Source organism: Schistocerca nitens, chromosome 2 (assembly GCF_023898315.1).
Source record: "Schistocerca nitens isolate TAMUIC-IGC-003100 chromosome 2, iqSchNite1.1, whole genome shotgun sequence".
NCBI classification, from domain to species: Eukaryota; Metazoa; Arthropoda; class Insecta; order Orthoptera; family Acrididae; genus Schistocerca; species Schistocerca nitens.
The window spans coordinates 689,697-707,953 of record NC_064615.1 but is presented as its reverse complement, the minus strand read 5'-3'; the positions used below and the strand labels follow the sequence as shown (position 1 = coordinate 707,953).

At 42.3% G+C, this 18,257-nt stretch overlaps 1 protein-coding gene across 5 annotated transcripts in view; it reads left to right on the top strand.

Moving 5' to 3' along the window:
* Positions 1–18,257, top strand: part of LOC126235658 (cytochrome P450 9e2-like) — a 233,938-nt gene that overhangs the window by 40,627 nt on the left and 175,054 nt on the right. For 4 of the 5 annotated variants that reach the window (XM_049944376.1, XM_049944378.1, XM_049944373.1 and 1 more), the window contains exons 4-6: positions 3,476–3,684; positions 4,221–4,413; positions 11,842–12,063. In XM_049944376.1, the coding sequence (XP_049800333.1) occupies positions 3,476–3,684; positions 4,221–4,413; positions 11,842–12,063 (624 nt within the window). The remainder of the gene's footprint in view (positions 1–3,475; positions 3,685–4,220; positions 4,414–11,841; positions 12,064–18,257) is intronic. The other variant, XM_049944377.1, reaches the window with a different exon arrangement.

Sequence of the window (18,257 nt, the reverse complement as noted above, 5' to 3'; positions counted from 1 at the left end):
AGGCACATAGACACAGGCAACAGAGCATGCACAATGTCGGCACTAGTACAGTGTATATCCACCTTTCGCAGCAATGCAGGCTGCTATTCTCCCATGGAGACGATCGTAGAGATGCTGGATGTAGTCCTGTGGAACGGCTTGCCATGCCATTTCCACCTGGCGCCTCAGTTGGACCAGCGTTCGTGCTGGACGTGCAGACCGCGTGAGACGACGCTTCATCCAGTCCCAAACATGCTCAATGGGGGACAGATCCGGAGATCTTGCTGGCCAGGGTAGTTGACGTACACCTTCTAGAGCACGTTGGGTGGCACGGGATACATGCGGACGTGCATTGTCCTGTTGGAACAGCAAGTTCCCTTGCCGGTCTAGGAATGGTAGAACGATGGGTTCGATGACGGTTTGGATGTACCGTGCACTATTCAGTGTCCCCTCGACGATCACCAGTTGTGTACGGCCAGTGTAGGAGATCGCTCCCCACACCATGATGCCGGGTGTTGGTCCTGTGTGCCTCGGTCGTATGCAGTCCTGATTGTGGCGCTCACCTGCACGGCGCCAAACACGCATACGACCATCATTGGCACCAAGGCAGAAGCGACTCTCATCGCTGAAGACGACACGTCTCCATTCGTCCCTCCATTCACGCCTGTCGCGACACCACTGGAGGCGGGCTGCACGATGTAGGGGCCTGAGCGGAAGACGGCCTAACGGTGTGCGGGACCGTAGCCCAGCTTCATGGAGACGGTTGCGAATGGTCCTCGCCGATACCCCAGGAGCAACAGTGTCCCTAATTTGCTGGGAAGTGGCGGTGCGGTCCCCTACGGCACTGCGTAGGATCCTACGGTCTTGGCGTGCATCCGTGCGTCGCTGCGGTCCGGTCCCAGGTCGACGGGCACGTGCACTTTCCGCCGACCACTGGCGACAACATCGATGTACTGTGGAGACCTCACGCCCCACGTGTTGAGCAATTCGGCGGTACGTCCACCCGGCCTCCCGCATGCCCACTATACGCCCTCGCTCAAAGTCCGTCAACTGCACATACGGTTCACGTCCACGCTGTCGCGGCATGCTACCAGTGTTAAAGACTGCGATGGAGCTCCGTATGCCACGGCAAACTGGCTGACACTGACGGCGGCGGTGCACAAATGCTGCGCAGCTAGCGCCATTCGACGGCCAACACCGCGGTTCCTGGTGTGTCCGCTGTGCCGTGCGTGTGATCATTGCTTGTACAGCCCTCTCGCAGTGTCCGGAGCAAGTATGGTGGGTCTGACACACCGGTGTCAATGTGTTCTTTTTTCCATTTCCAGGAGTGTATATCACTTTTTAAAACCAACAGCTGAATTCATGGAATCAATACTAGACATAAGAATAATATTTACAAGGATTTAAAGTCACTTAGTCTTGTACAAAATGGTGTGCATTATTCAGAAACACACATTTTCAGTAACTTGCCAGAAGCCATAAAAAGCTTAACAACCAACGAAATTCAGTTTAAGAGAAGCCTAAAGGATTTATTGGTGGCCGACTCCTACTCCATTGATGAATTTCTCAGTAGAACCAACTGATTTATGTGTGTATATATATAAGTACAATATAACTTCTGCACAATTTCAGTGCAGTAATGTGTTCATTGTAAATAAGTGTGCATGTGTGTGTGTGTGTGTGTGTGTGTGAATGTGTAAATACAATCTAACTTCTACACCATTTCAGTGCAGTAATGTGTTCATTGTAAATAAGTATTATACTAGTTGTATTACACGTTTATTACCTTATAAATAAATAAATAAAACTTTTTTTATTTTAAATTCATTGCTTTAGTATTTATAAAATGATTCTTTCATATAGTGTTCATTAAAAATGACGATCATTCCACTTGGAACCTGAGGAATGGTACATTAGCTTATTTGTTTGAGTTGTAAATATTTGTCATGTATTGTTGTTTTTATGACATGTTCTACATCCTGGAGGACCTCCTCACTATGGATCAATTGTAATGAAAATAAATCTAATCTAATCTAATCTGAAAAAATAATAATAATTAGCAATAGTAATAATAATAGTTATTATTATTATGATAAAATGTAGGCATTAAGAGTGATGCTGCTCTGTTTAGCACTTTTGAAACCTTGTTTAATATTAGAAGAAGAGGAAGGGATGATGAAAGAGGGGACGACTGCAATGATAGGACAATGACTATTAGGAAGTAAAAGAATCTCAGTAGACTAGCGGAGAGAAAAGTGGTGGGGATGGGAGCGTTGATTGAGCTGCAAGAAGAGATAGATATTGTGATACATGGTGGGTCATGAGATGTCTTGAAAGATTTCCATTTCTCTCATATTATGAGGACGATTGTTCGAAATTCGCGTTCCTAGGACAGAAAATGTTTAGAGGGCATAGCAGTGTTGTGTAATGTTACAGACAGAATATTATTTTGTTGACAACAAGTGTTTCAAATAAGTCGTTCAGACAGTAACGTAAGGGGCAAAGATAAATAGGAAGGAGCCCAATGATTGAGTGGACGACACAGCAAACGCAGCGTGTGAGAATATCTACGTTTATCGGTAAGTAGTAATAATGACGGTTCATAGGCAGGAGTGATATGGTCGAAATAGTGTAGATCACAAAAATATCGCACACAAGCGTTCACCGCCAATTGCAGCGACATGAGCTCTCATACGAAAGTTCTTGGAGTGTAGGATCATCATGATCAAGGATGCCGAGTATTACAGACTTTACAAGTTTCTGTTTTAAGCTGGAAAGGAAATACTTTGTTATATTTATGAAGGGAATGAAGTGATGCTGACACCTTCTTTCAAACTGCAGTTGTGTGTTCAGCCCTGTCTAAGTGATGGTTCAGAATTATCCCCAAATTCTTTTCAGAAAAAGAAACGCGTATTTCTGAGCTGTTTCGGATTAAGTGTGGAACAAATTCTTGGAGCCTTTTTGAGTGACTAAGACTGCTTGCGTTTTAGATGGTTACACTCATATTCTGCACCCATTCTTATGAAGCAAGTAAGTAAGCATTTACGTTCTGGACAGCTGTGCTCAGATTTGTTGATTTTGCACTTAGGTATAACTGAGGGTCGTCAGCGAGTAAATGTTATTTGGAATAGGACAAAATAGTCGACACATTTTTGTCACACTTGGAGGTATAATCTGTTTATTATATAAAGGGGTTAATCCTTTTTCCTACTGTGTTTGGTTCCCTCGACAATAAAAGGGCAGCCATGGTCGGGTGATCTCCTGCACTACGTCTCGACGCCTGTGAAATACCAGGAACATTTGACGGGAAAATTCACACTTACGATTCTTACCCCTTTTCTTCAATTAGCTATAGTAAGTTTTCGTATTATCTTAACCTATAATTTCATTCGACACTGTCAAATCAGACCTGGGACTCAGTCGCAAGTTACGGCATCCAGCTAACTACATAAATTAGGGAAGAAAGTTAGTGATTCGGTATGTAATTATGTTGCAGTTCCTTCTGGAGGAAATCGGGTACTGACACTGGAGATGAAGGACCTATTCACACGCGTGACCAATGATGTCATTGCGACGACTGCATTTGGAGTAAAGGTGGACTCTTTGGCAGAACCAAACAACACATTCTACACAACGGGCCGTGAGCTGACAACCATCAAATCGGGAACGGTAATTGGATACATGCTAGCGCCAAGGCTTATGCAGGTATGTTATGAACATTAAGTTGTTACTAATTTAATTGTATGTGACAACTTGTATTCCTTGTGGTTGCATTTATTTATTTTCTGTATATCCAGATTGAAGCGACGAATAAGAATTTGTATCGAGGCCAGAATTCCTACCCGGGGCCCGTGTTGGCTAGACAGATGCGCTAACCTTTACCTCGCCCTGGCATCTGTTCTTGGGTTTTGTCCGATGTTGAGGTGCTATTCCTGTACTGTTAGAGAGCCTTTGCAATGGTTTTCTAGCTTAGGGGAGAATACCAAGTGGGCTGAGACGTGTATGGGAAGTTGGACTGAGGAGACAGACGTGCTGCAGTTGTCCGTGCAGTGTTGTGAAGCCACTGTGTCAGGGTGGTGTAGTGGTTAGCGCATCTGCCTAGCCAGCAGGAGATCAGATCCCAGCCTTGATACAAGTTTTTCATTGTTCGTTTCAGTATGCATGTAATGTTTGAGACTTGAAAAGATCTCTAGAACGGTATTGTTTCATATGATCTATTTATTTATTTTTGCATGCGACAGTTAATAGGTGCACATTTCGTCAACATGAAAGCAGTGGAGTTCTTCACGACAATGTTGACCGAGACTATTAAAACGCGAGAGGAGCAGGGGATCGTGCGCCACGATATGATCCACCTCATGATGCAGGCCCGCCGAGGTGAACTGGCGCCAGAAGAAGGGGAGGCTAACGGCACCACCGACGGCAAAAGACGACGTGAGTAGAGAGTTCCAGCGTCCTCGTCACTTCCTTACACATCTGCCTGATCTTCACGAATCGATGTTCCCTCTTCGAAAGAAATTTAAGCTTGTTCGAAGCACACAAAGCCATTTTGCGCTAGTTAGAAATTATTACTAAGTGCATAGACATTAGTTTGAACCTCAACGTTGTGACTGACATTGTTGGCGTTTGTGTAAGTGATACATACAGATGTTAATTTCATGTTTCAGGGAACACTTCCATGTTGCCTCACGTAACTATGAAACAAGTCCGTTTAAGCATTATGTTTAATGATTTGTTTGGGTGTTTCTTTACGTTCTGGGCATATAAGGATTACTAAATACCATAATGGCCTAAAGACCATGCTGAAATACAAAGCAGTCAGAAACAGCCCAATACTTTGCACGTTTGTTGTCTTTAGAAAGGCATACAACCCAGTTGACAGACAAGCACTTCTTGGCATTCTAGAAGAACAAGGGTTAGATCCAAACACCCTTAACGTCGTCAAAGAAACACTGACCGATACTACCTCCAAGGTGAAATTCATGGGTGAAATATCCGAGCCCATCTTGATCGAAACTGCCGTCCGACAAGGTGACGGTGTGTCTCCTCTCTTATTCAGCCTTGCCTTGGACAAGGTCATCCGTGAATGGGCAAAGGAATTGAAGAATAAAAACTGCTGGAAACCTATACAAATGGGGCGAGTCAAGGATGACATCAGAATTTCATTTTGCAACTGGCCAGTTCTACGTGACGATGCTTTGCTGAGAGTATTTATAAGTTTTGATGATGCCATTACGGCTTTATCACTTTAGGACATGGTGAAGAACAGATCTGAAGATGGTCATTACTGACTGAAACCGGTCATCGTCAAAGGACTTTATATTGTGATCAAAGACTGAAATAAAAAAAACATTTTTAAGAATATCATGTTTAGCTTTTGCTGACAACTTAGCCTTACTAGTGGATTATGAGCTAATAGCAATTGAACAGGTTGAAACCCTTCAGGAATGGGCAGAGAAAGTTGCTCTGCAAATATTTTTCCTAACATCTGAGTCCATCAGCTCAAAAACTGACACCCAAAACTTGACTACAAAATATGGTCATATCAATAAAGTCTCATATTTTAAATGCTTAGGTGAAGTCCTTGAACTTACGGGGCGAGAGAATTTAGCACAAGACATTCGCCTCCAAAAACTAAAGAGAGCCTACGGAAATATCTTCAAGGTGTACTATAAAAAAATGCTTGTCCAAAAACACTAAAATTAGGAACCATAATACAGTACTAAAACCTGAAGTCCTGTATGCCAGTGAAACACTGATAGTCCACATAAAAGGTTACCTAAAAAAAACAAAGAAACAAAAGAAAAAACACTAAGATACTAGGGACAAAGCAAACAGAAGAGGCCTATAGATTACAATCTCGTCAAACTACTGAGAAATTGTCCAACCTAGCAGCAGACATAAGCAAAAGGTGATTAAAATTTTATGGGCACGTCTCCAGGCTTCCGAAAACAAGACTTATGCACAAAATTCTTAAATACATAGAAGGATATAAAATTATACCCTGGATACAAGAGGTCAAAAAGGACCTACAAAAAGCTCAGATAAATTATTCAGATATTTTGGACAGAAAGGTATTTAAGCAGAAAGCTGACAGATGGGAAGTTAAGTCAGAGAACGAATCTCCGAAGAAAGCAGCAACATAATGGACAGAGGAAAGGAAGAGAGCCCATGCAGAAAAAATGAAAGTAGTGTAGAAAAAAAGGAAAAAGAATCAAGAAGCTTTGCGTTATCCAACAGGATCTAATCACACATAATAATAATAATAATAATAATAATAATAATAATAATAATAATAATGGCCTAAAATCGATCACAAAAATGATCGCCCATCGTACCATCAGAGAAAGAATTGTAAGCTGACCTAAGAACTAAATATGTCAATACCCTACCAGTAGAACTCCGATTCTTTAAAGACGTGAACTCCTACGTATAAAACAGCTTCAAAAATCTAATTGCTTTAAAAATCAGTTGATGTGTTCAATAATTGACATTAAGCATGTAAGTGAGGATAGGTTCAGAAAAGATTTGAAATTATGATTAGTGTTTGGTGAAAATCGCTAAGTCTTCCCATCCTCAAATACTGGATAAATACAGTCTGGGTAATTTGCACCTATGAGCTACGTTGCCTAGAGACAGACGTACAGTTTCCAACTGTAATATTTGTATACTGTGTCTAACCTACAACATAATGTTATACTTCTTAATGAGTAGATGACGACAACATTTAAAATTTTTAAATTCGGTCAATAATTGTACGAAATTTTGTCCTTGGAATCTACATGTATGCAACCTGCAACTGGGGGACTGCGAAACATGAAACAAGCTCCATAAACCGCGAACCATGAACCATGAACCGATTTAATCGGTTAGTAATATACGAGGGCGGGCTGGAAAATAATCCCTCCGCATTTCTTAATGTGGAAACTTTTAAAGGTTTTTTAAATAAAACAGTGGTTATTAACATCGTATATCTTTATTCTTCATATCTACATATTTATTTCTCAACACACTCACCTTGGCCACGAACACATTTCTTCCAGCGGGACCAGTATGTTGATACCGTCACCGTGGGATGTCTGACTTTGTTGACGGAGCCGCAACCTGTCTTCTGCTTGTACCACTTGATTACTATCAAAGTGAAGGAAGTTCTCGAAGGCGTTCTTTAAGTTTTGGAAACAGATAAAAATCGGATGCGGCCAAGTCGGGGCTGTAGGAGGGATGGTCGATGACAAGTGAACCCACATGACCTCAACGCACTGGATTGTAGCAGATGTCGCAGCGCTCGTGTGTGGTCCAGCATTGTCATGCTGAAGGAGGCGTGCTACTTGTGTTGACGAGCTCTTCAGATTCAAAACTCGATTACAACATGCTGTTTCCTACTTACTGACATAGTTACTTTATACACCGCCGTGTTATACATTACAATTTGGAGCCATAAATATGTAGACATTAACAATGAAGATGTGGAATGTTAATAACGTTTGTTTTGTTTGTACTGTTCTCGGGTCTCCAGCTGGGTGCAGTCGTTTTCAAAGCACGATACTTCGACAGCACACCTTGCCGTCATCTTCAGGTGATACCTGCAGACTAAGCATCTCTGCTGAATCTCCTCCCCTTTATACTCTGATCACTCCCCACCCCTTTCCCCGCGTCATGCCGCACGCGGCGCTGCGTGGAGTGGTGGTGGAGAGGGGCGGGCTGCTGGCTGATGGATGCGAACTGTGGACCATCAGATGTCCTGTGGCCTTCGTCGGGCGTGGAAGTCGCTTTGGGTTGACGTTGTTGCCCTGGGGTGTCCCCTGTCACCAGTGGTAGCAAACTTGTTTATGCAGGACTTTGAAGAGAAAGCACTGGAAACTGCAGCATTGAAGCCTATGTGCTTTTACAGATACGTTGATGACACATTCGTGATATGCCTGCATGGAAGGGAAAAACTTCAAGAGTTTCTCATCGAGGAGGACATCGAAAGGGTGCAAAAAAGGGCAGCTCGTTTTGTATTATCACGTAGTAGGGGAGAGAGTGTGGCAGATATGATACGCGAATTGGGATGGAAGTCATTACAGCAAAGACGTTTTTCGTCGCGGCGAGATCTATTTACGAAATTTCAGTCACCAAATTTCTCTTCCGAATGCGAAAATATTTTGTTGAGCCCAACCTACATAGGTAGGAATGATCATCAAAATAAAATAAGAGAAATCAGAGCTCGAACAGAAAGGTTTAGGTGTTCGTTTTTCCCGCGCGCTGTTCGGGAGTGGAATGGTAGAGAGATAGTATGATTGTGGTTCGACGAACCCTCTGCCAAGCACTTAAATGTGAATTGCAGAGTAGTCATGTAGATCTGAATTCTCTGCATCCTAACATCAAATTCACCATGGAGGTGGAAGAGAATGGTGAACTCCATTTTCTGGACGTTCTAGTCAAGCGCAAAGCAGATAGCACTTGGGGACACAGTGTATAAAGGGAAGAAACCCACACAGATCTGTATCTCCACGCTACCAGCTGCCATCATCCTTCACAGCCTGAGGGTGTACTGCGAACACTGGTTCACAGGGCCCGCGCAATATCGGAGGAGGAAAGCCTACAAAGAGAACTTAACCACCTTAAGGACGTTTTCAAGAAGAACGGATATAACGAGAGTCAAATTCGATGTGCTTCCAGGCAGAATGCACAAGCCCAGCAGAGTGAGAACGAAGAGGACGAGAAGACAATGGCGTACCGGCCTTACGCCGGCAAAGTATCCAACAAAATCGGCAGAATTCTGGCTCGGTGAAACATCAAATGTGTCTTCCGCCTACCTACGAAAACGCGTGCCCTGCTAGGTACAGTAAAAGATGACCTGGGGCTCCGCAAACCGGGTGTTTACCGTATTTCGTGTAAATGTGGTAAGGCATACACCGGGCAAACTGTACCGACAATCGAAGAAAGATGCCAGGAACACAGAAGGCACACTGAACTGAAGCAGCCTACAAAATCTGCGGTTGCGGAGCATTACATGGATACTGGAGATACTATGGAGTACGCGAAGACGGAAGTTTTACGGCAGGCCTCGTCTTTTTTGGGACTGTGTTCTGAAGGAGGCGATTGAAATACGTGTAGGTGATGGGCTGATCAACAGAGACGCCAGGTTCAACCTCAGCAATGCCTGGTACCCAGCACTCAACCAACTAAAAGCACAACGCCAACCCAAAGCGACTTCCGCGCCCGACGAAGGCCGCAGGACATCTGATGGTCCACAGTTCTCATCCAGCAGCCAGCAGCTCGCCCCTCCCCACCACCACTCCACGCAGCGCCGCTTGCGGCCTGACGCGGGGGATGGAGTGGGGAGCGATCAGAGTATAAAATGGAGGAGATTCAGCAGAGACGCTCAGTCTGCAGGTATCACCTGAAGATGACGGCAAGATACGCTGTCGAAATATCGTGGTTTGAAAACGACTGTACCCGGCTGGAGACCCAAGAACAGTGCAAACAGTTAATTCGCCAGGTAATCCTAAGATCACACAACGTTTGTTTTATTTAAAAACTGTAATGGTTCTCATAGCACGTTCTCGTAGATGCTTCACACACTAGTAATGGGTACTCATAACAGAGCATATGTAAACCTAGCATCATTGTAGGATATGTTCTGGGTTCAAATAGTCTGACGCATCAGGCTTTCATGAAGACAGCCACGGGTTCTGGAGACACTGATCATGCCAGACTCTAGTCGTGCTCTTCGTACATCGTAAGCTCAGTGCTATGACCAAAGGAAACATGACTGAACGATATTTCTTGCCTTCAGAAAATTTCATGGTCCAGTACATTAACAATTTCTAAATAAATAGAGTTCCTGTGGGACATATGACCAGGTTTGTGACTGGATGGACACAGCATGATATCCTGGTTGAATAGTCACCTTCGACATTGACGTAGTATCCGAATTTTATATTAATGATGCACACTGATGGTTCTGCGGGCAGTATCAGTTGCAATCAGGCTTTTCACATGTGATGCAGTTATCTATGAGGAAATTGCATGCTGTACCATAACCAGTAATACCCAGATAGTTCTCTAAGAAAATCTGCCTAGTGCAAAGAGAGACATGGGGAGATTCCGGTCGAGACCGATGAAAACATGGAACTGTTTTTACATAATTTGCATCGAAGTGTATACATTATGCCTGCAAAAGGAATTTTTTGTCGTGAAAGTGTTTTACAAGTTACAGGAAGTTGAACGAAACCGCGCACCGAGCAAAATATTGGCAGCTGCAAGTGTTCGATGAATTAGTTCAAGAAAAGATTCGATTAGTACACGAATTTTTGTCCAATGAATATTTCCTTAAAAGATGCACCAGTATCAATACTCCATATGTCAACAAGAGCTTCAGTGCGTGCATTTGGAAACTTGTACCGTAACATTCTACCATGGGGCAGAAGCTGTTGACATAGCAGCATATATAACTGCAGCTATATTCAGCGATGGTTATTCGCCTATGCTTAAGACCACGAACGTTTTAGGAACCTCATAGGGACGGAGTGTAAAAACTTCGCGGAGTTCTCTGAGGAAACGCGCGGCAGTCGCGGAGCAAGGAATTCCTCACTTTTTTAAAATAGCTCGGACTGAAACAAATACAGCACCAAATTCAGCATCAGAGCATGTTTGAGGAAGAAGATGACTCTATGGCCTTGGTATTGCAGATTCACCATGATTTTTGAAACAACTTTTTTTTGTTACTCTCAAATTTAAACGCATTGTTCTTGAAACAATATTTTTTGATGCGAAGCATTCTAGAGCCCCAACACATTAATCGATTCATTTCACTTCTTTAACTAAAGATAATTAAATTTAGGAGTTATGGCGTGAGCGTTTTCTATTGGAATTTTAAATATTTTTTATACATTTCAATTTAAGAAAAACATGCCAAGAAACTTATGTGTTTCTCAAATAGCTACAATCCCATCGTGATGGCCCCGCAGATTCATTCTAATGTAAGAAGTTTCTATTTTATAGGTTTCAAAAATAGCCTCGAGTCTATACAATGCTTCTCGCGAACCAGGCTGTTCAGCCATCATTTCTAATTTGTTATAAGATAAAAAAATTATAAAAGGATGCATGTATCATAATTTCGATAAAAAAAGCCTGTATAAAAAACGAATTCTAAACTTCACCCAACATCTCCTTAACACTGACGTATATAAAGTTGTGCAGTTCTAGAAACGTGTCAGATAAATGGAATATTCATGGTTTAAGGAATTAATGGCTCACAGCTAGAGTGAGACAAGTCACACAGACATTTGGGGAAAGAGTTGTTGTACTTAGACTCATTGTTAACATTTTCAAATTCGGATGCATTTGGTGAATATATTTGTAATTAAGATGCAAATAAAATGGTTAATTATTTGTACACTTTATCAGAATATTTATTCTTTCATAAAGTACAAGCTACCTAGCATTATTATGTCATCAAACATTGATGCGTAGAAAGACACACAACAGAGTTCATACTAATTTATCTGTTTCCAGTTCTGTACTGAAGAGGAACACAAACATCCCATTTCAAATCCTAATCAGCTTGTAAGTCCAAACATTTAGAATGTTCTGAGTAATTTACTAACTCGTGTTTATGTGTTCGGCTTATCTTTAATGGTATTCCATTGGTTGTTAAGAACTGCACTTTACAATGGAACTAACATACATCACTCGGAAGGTAAATATGGCTCGCCGACATATTGCGTTTTATTAACTACCGTGAATACAGTCTCTCTTGGACGGACAATGTGTATAAATTAATAACATGTCAAGACAGGTAGCAGAGTCATTTTATGTACTTCGTTTTTTCTTCAGCACACAGTATCCTGCACTCTGCATTTCTCCTTATTGCAGACCTGACTGATGACGATATCACGGCGCAGGCGCTCGTATTTTTCTTCGGCGGCTTCGACACCGTGTCGACACTGCTGACCTTCTGCAGCTACCTGCTGGCCACACACGAGGACGTGCAGCGGCGGCTGCAGAGGGAGGTGGACGAACTGATGCAGAAGAGTGGGGGGCAGCCCAGCTACGAGCAGGTCCTGGGCTGCCAGTACCTCGACATGGTGCTCTCTGGTGAGTCCTACATCAGTGGAGTTAATATACGAGGGCGGTTCAGAAAGTAACCTCCGATTGGTCACAGTGCGGGTTGTGGGGGGAGTAGCGACGCCATCTGTGCGTTCACGCACTCAACAGGTCAGTCGGCATCAAGCCGTGGTCGAGTGAACGTCGTACCTGCGCTAGTTTAGTTTTTGTGGCAGTTTGAAATGTGTGCTGCAATAGAAAACCCCGCCAAATGTGAAGTGCGTGCTGTCATAAGGTTTTTTACAGCCAAAGGATATTCTGCAGCAGCTATTCATCGTGAGCTTTGTGCCGTGTATGGACCAAGAGTTATGAGAGAAGGAGTTGTCCGTGAATGGGTACGTTTATTTAAAAGTGGACGAGAAAACGTTCATGATGAAGAGAGGAGTGGTAGACCATCATTGGTGACTGACGAACTCGTTCAGACAGTTGATGCAAAAGTTCGTGAAAATCGACGTTTCTCAATGTCGGAGTTGTCTACTGGTTTTCCACAGATTTCTAAGACTCTCTTGTACAAGGTAGTGACAGCAAGATTGGGTTACCGTAAGTTCTGTGCACGATGGGTGCCCAAAAATCTTACCGACCACCACAAAACTCAAAGAATGGCCTCTGCATTAGACTTTCTGTCACGTTATGAGGACGAAGGAGAACCATTGTTAAACAGAATCGTGACCGGTGACGAAACCTGGATTAAGTACTCGTACGTGAACCCTGAGACAAAAGAACAATCAAAGATGTGGGCACATTCAAATTCGCCTACCAAACCAAGAAAAGCCTCGCAAGATTTTTCTGCCAGAAAACTGATGGCAACGGTGTTTTGGGATGCCAAAGGGGTGTTGTTGGTTGAATTCATGGAACGTGGTACGACCATTAATCAAGACGTGTACTGTGAAACAATAAAAAAGTTATGACGGGCTATACAGAACAAACGCCGTGGTATGCTGACTTCCGGTATCGTTTTTTTGCACGATAACGCCCGTCCTCACTCTGCTCGCAGAACAACGGCCCTTCTTGAGTCCTTCAAGTGGGACGTTATCAACCATCCACCTTACAGCCCAGACCTGGCGCCAAGTGATTATCACCTCTTCATGCATTTGAAGAAATGGCTCGGGTCACAGCGGTTTGATGACGACGAAGAGCTCAAAGATGCGGTCACAGGCTGGCTCCAGGCACAAGCGGGTGATTTTTATGCAGAAGGAATTTCAAAGCTTGTGAAGAGATACGATAAGTGCCTCAATCGCTATGGAGACTATGTAGAAAAATAGTGCAAAGATGTAGTTGTAAGATGTATATATTAAAATATTTTTATTTAACTTGGTGTATTTTTTTAAATCAACTGGAGGTTACTTTCTGAACGGCCCTCGTAGATTATAGCACAAGGTCGCATCTTACTGCTGTTAATTGTAAAAGACCGAGTACAAACTTCCGTTATGTGCAATACCAACAATTGCCAGGAAGTGGCTGTTTCCTGAGTAGCTATGTTCCACATAATTCTCTGGCATGAACAGTTTAAGCTCGGGCAAAGAAAGATCCTGGACAACGGTCCTATACAGTGTGTTTTATTGTCATTTGTCAAAGTGATGGAACCATTTTCACCACCGTAGGCTGTCAGTTTCATTCCTTTAATGGATATAAAGTACTTTATTTGCCAGCTTTCCCCCTAAGGCCAGTTTCAAAAGTCTGCAAAGTAATACCAAAGACACATTAGTGAACAACATTAAGCATACATATTACAATTGTTATTTATATTATTTAAATTATATTTGTGTGTGTGTGTGTGTGTGTGTGTGTGTGTGTGTGTGTCACATTTAACAATTTTTTTTCATGTCATGTGGGGACAGGCATGCACCCATACATACCCTTTATTGTTTTTTAATCCATGTTTCTTGGCGTCAGGTGGGGATGAGTGTTTATTTTATTTATTTCTTGAACATTTGTGGTTAACTTATCAGGAACTTTGTGTTGGTGCATAAGACACCTTCAGCTAATGAAGTAGCTCATATTTTCACTGCACTAGTGATCAGGGTACTTTATAATGGTGCTATGGGAATGAGCAGTGTCTGACCTCATATTCGTCTATGAAACATTGAGACTCTCAACTGGTCTACTTTATTATGTAATTTTGTCGACCGCTTCCTGGTCGCTTCATTTATTGTGTCCATATATAGTTCTTTATTCACATGAAGTGCTGAGTGCTATTGACAAGTGATTTCAGATCGATTCCGTATTTCTGGATTTCCAGAAGGCGTTTGACACTGTACAATACAAGAGGCTTGTAGTGAAATTGCATGCTTATGGAATATCATCTCAGTTATGTGACTGCATCTGTGATTTCTTGTCAGAGAGGTCACAGTTCGTAATAATTGACAGAAAGTCATCGAGTAAAACAGAAGTGATTTCTGGTGTTCCCCAAGTAGTGTTATAGGCCTTTTGCTGTTCCTTATCTATATAAACGATTTGGGAGACAATCTGAGCAGCCGTCTTTGGTTGTTTGCAGATAACGCTGTCGTTTATCGACTAATGAAGTCATCAGAAGATCAAAACAAACTGCAAAATGATTTAGAAGAAATATCAGAATGGTGCGAAAAGTGGCAGTTGACCTTAAATAACGAAAAGTGTGAGGTCATCTACAAGAGTCTAATCTGAAAGCAGTAAATTCAACTAAATACCTAGGTATTACAACTGCGAACAACTTAAATTGGAAGGAACACATAGAAAATGTTGTGGGGGAGGCTAACCAAAGAATGTGTTTTATTGGCAGGACACTTAGAAAATGTAACAGACCTACTAAGGAGACTGCCTACACTATGCTTGTCCATCTTCTTTTAGAATACTGCTGTACAGTGTGGGATCCTTACGAGATAGGACTGATGGAGTACATAGAAAAAGTTCAATGAAATGGAGCACGTTTAGTATTATCGCGAAATATGGGAGAGAATGTCACAGAAATGAGGATTTGTGATGGACATCATTAAAAGAAAGACGTTTTTCGTTGCGACGGAATCTTCTCACGAAACTCCAATCACCAACTTTCTCCTCCAAATGTGAAAATATTTTATTGACACTGACCTACATAGGGAGGAACGATCACCAAGATAAAATAAGGAAAATCAGAGTTCATACGGAAAGATATAGGTGTTCATTCTTTCTGTTGTGACTTGGCAAGACAGCCAAGCCACTATGAGATAGCCGAAAGGCACGCATTTAAGCTCACACAGGCTGGCGTGAGGTCTGAAACGGTTAAAGGAGTTGAGTCTAGTAAAAAAAGTACGTAGCTTCTGGAATACTTAACTTTAATCCATAATTGGTATACATCGGTCTGACAGTACATGCATCACAAGATAAATAGCAATTGATAATGGCGCCTTGCTAGGTCGTAGCAAATGACGTAGCTGAAGGCTATGCCAACTATCGTCTCGGCAAATGAGAGCGTAATTTGTCAGTGAACCATCGCTAGCAAAGTCGGCTGTACAACTGGGGCGAGTGCTAGGAAGTCTCTCTAGACCTGCCGTGTGGCGGCGCTCGGTCTGCAATCACTGATAGTGGCGACCCGCGGTTCCGACGTATACTAGCGGACTGCAGCCGATTTAAAGGCTACCACCTAGCAAGTGTGGTGTCTGGCGGTGACACCACACTTTCCACGCGTTAAATGAGACTGGAATAATAGAGAATTGTGAAGGTGGTTCGATGAACCCTCTGCCAGGCACTTAAATGTGAGTTCCAGAGTATCCATGTAGATATAGATGTAGATGTAGATGAGCTCGTTATGTAGATCAACTCTTCTGGTATAATGGCTGGCACTAAGTTTTAACCCGCCTGGGAGTACGAATGGGTGGTGTACTTTATACTGACTTCTCGTTTCATGACCATGCATCCTGTCCACACCACGTACCTGATAATCCCGCGGTGGTCGTACTGTTCTGCTCCACACTGCTATTGGCTTGCCTGAAATTATCTATCGAAATATGCAAGCGGATTTAGGGGAGCCACTCAACGTTAAAACACAGCACTGTCCTATGTCTGGTATGAACATCTATATTATGAGACGATATGTAAACCACAGGTTGCACTGTTTACACTCTAAATCGTAAATGTTTATCCCAATTAACAATCTTGATGATTAACAGTCCAAAATACCATTCGGACGAATGTACGCGTAACCGACACGACATGGATGATTCTTGATGACACGGAAGTCGAATGATTGAACGACAATTCTTGCACTCGTCACACATACAGATATCTGGTAATAGTCCTCCTTGTCACTAATAATGATATAACACTGTTCATAAAGTTAATTTTTCACTTCTCAGTTCTCACTTGTACGCGCGTGCACACAACCATCATGGCGCGGTTGATTGTTGATAATGCGGAAACGCGATGATCGAGCGCACGTCCTCACGCTCGCTACAAGACACTCGCACTTGTTTGTACTCTTTTGTGGAAACTAATTTTTGCTGATTCACTTAAGTTCATTCTGAGAGACCGAACATGGCGCAGGTGATTGATACTGTACGGTACGACACGCAACAAGAGGATACACAAATACATTATCAGCAGCACTGCTCATTTTAAATTACTTCTTGACGCACATTCCTCTGAATCATTTACTTATTTTATCACTTTACTGTAGTAACACTTGTAGCAACACTTCAACTTCCATACTAACAATGCATCTCACATGCAGAGCTACACACTACACAACATAACAGTTTCGTGTCTCGCTTTCGACTCGACAGATGTGGCTGCCCGCAAAGATACTCCACAAGTAAGCCCGCAAAGATACTCCACAAGTAAGCCAGCGATATGACAATACGCTTACATTCCCGCACGAAAAAGTTTTCGAATTGTCGAAGAGAATATCGAAATATAGAAAATTCTCTACTGCAGGGGGTTACAGAGATGGTGTGAGGGGGAGGGGGTGTGTATACTGCCCCATCCAACAGTTATATACCATTACCACATTGTGGACAAGACATGAGTTACACATAATCATGGAAACATAAAGAACAGTTGTCAAATATGCAAAATTTTACATAATAAAAGAACCCTACCTACAGTGCAACCTGTATAGCAAAACACAGTTACAATAGAGTGGATCATCAAGTAGCTAATACAATAAGACACAAAATATTAAGTCCCTGAAATAGAAACTTTTACAAATACAATAGGGTAGATATGACAGATAGGTGACTGAAAGAAAGAGATAAAAAAAAATCAGTAGAAAAACACATGCATTCACTGCTACTCTTGGTAGACAATATCGCTGGTGACACTACCAGGCAAACACTGAAGAACCTCCATCAGCACTAGGCTGTCAAAATCCAGGGAAAAGAAAAAATTATTATTTCACTACTCACAACACTGCATCACAAGTGAGCGTTCTTTACAATGAAAGGGATCGGGAGTGAATGTAGCATCGATGCTGTGTTGGCCGGCAGATGTGGAGTATAGTCATCAGCTCGCCACTGTCGCCTCATGGTAATCCGTCAATTGTCGTACATGAAACAGTTTAATGGCGCTCTCAGTGTTGCCCCAGCAATGCCTATTCAACTTAGCCTTAGTCTGTTTCTACTACAGTAGACGTTACGATGTTCTATGATGATGATGATGAGTCCCATACAGAGCATAGGGGAGCAACGCGGGAAACCCGCGCTGCCTTACTAGGCAACGTCCTAGTGGAGGTGGTTTGCCATTGCCTTCCTCCGAACGATGTTGTATATGACATAATAAACACATAGACTATTAAGAAGAAAAAAAATATATGGATGTCCTGTAAGTTAAATTTAGTTACTAAGGGAATGGTACAAAAAATAGTAGCAATCATTAAGCAGGAGTAGTAAGAAACTTTTAAATGAAAACTTTTGGATAGCACAACCTATGTACACTAGACACTAGTAATCACTCAAACCATCTCACTGTGCGGGCAAGAAGAAATGTAATACATATAATCTAGGTTACACAGATAGAAGGTGAAAAGAAAGAAAAAATTTGCATATGGCCTAGTTAAATCTCACTCGATTCGAGTGTCCTCATGTAACCTCATAATAATCAGAAATTAATGTCTGTACTTAAGGACAATAGCGGCTGACATGTGTACAGATTCAGACACATCACAATATATCACTGTCATTAATCTTGCTCACTATAGTTTAATGTTTTCCACTTGGTGTTTGCCCTTTTGGCAT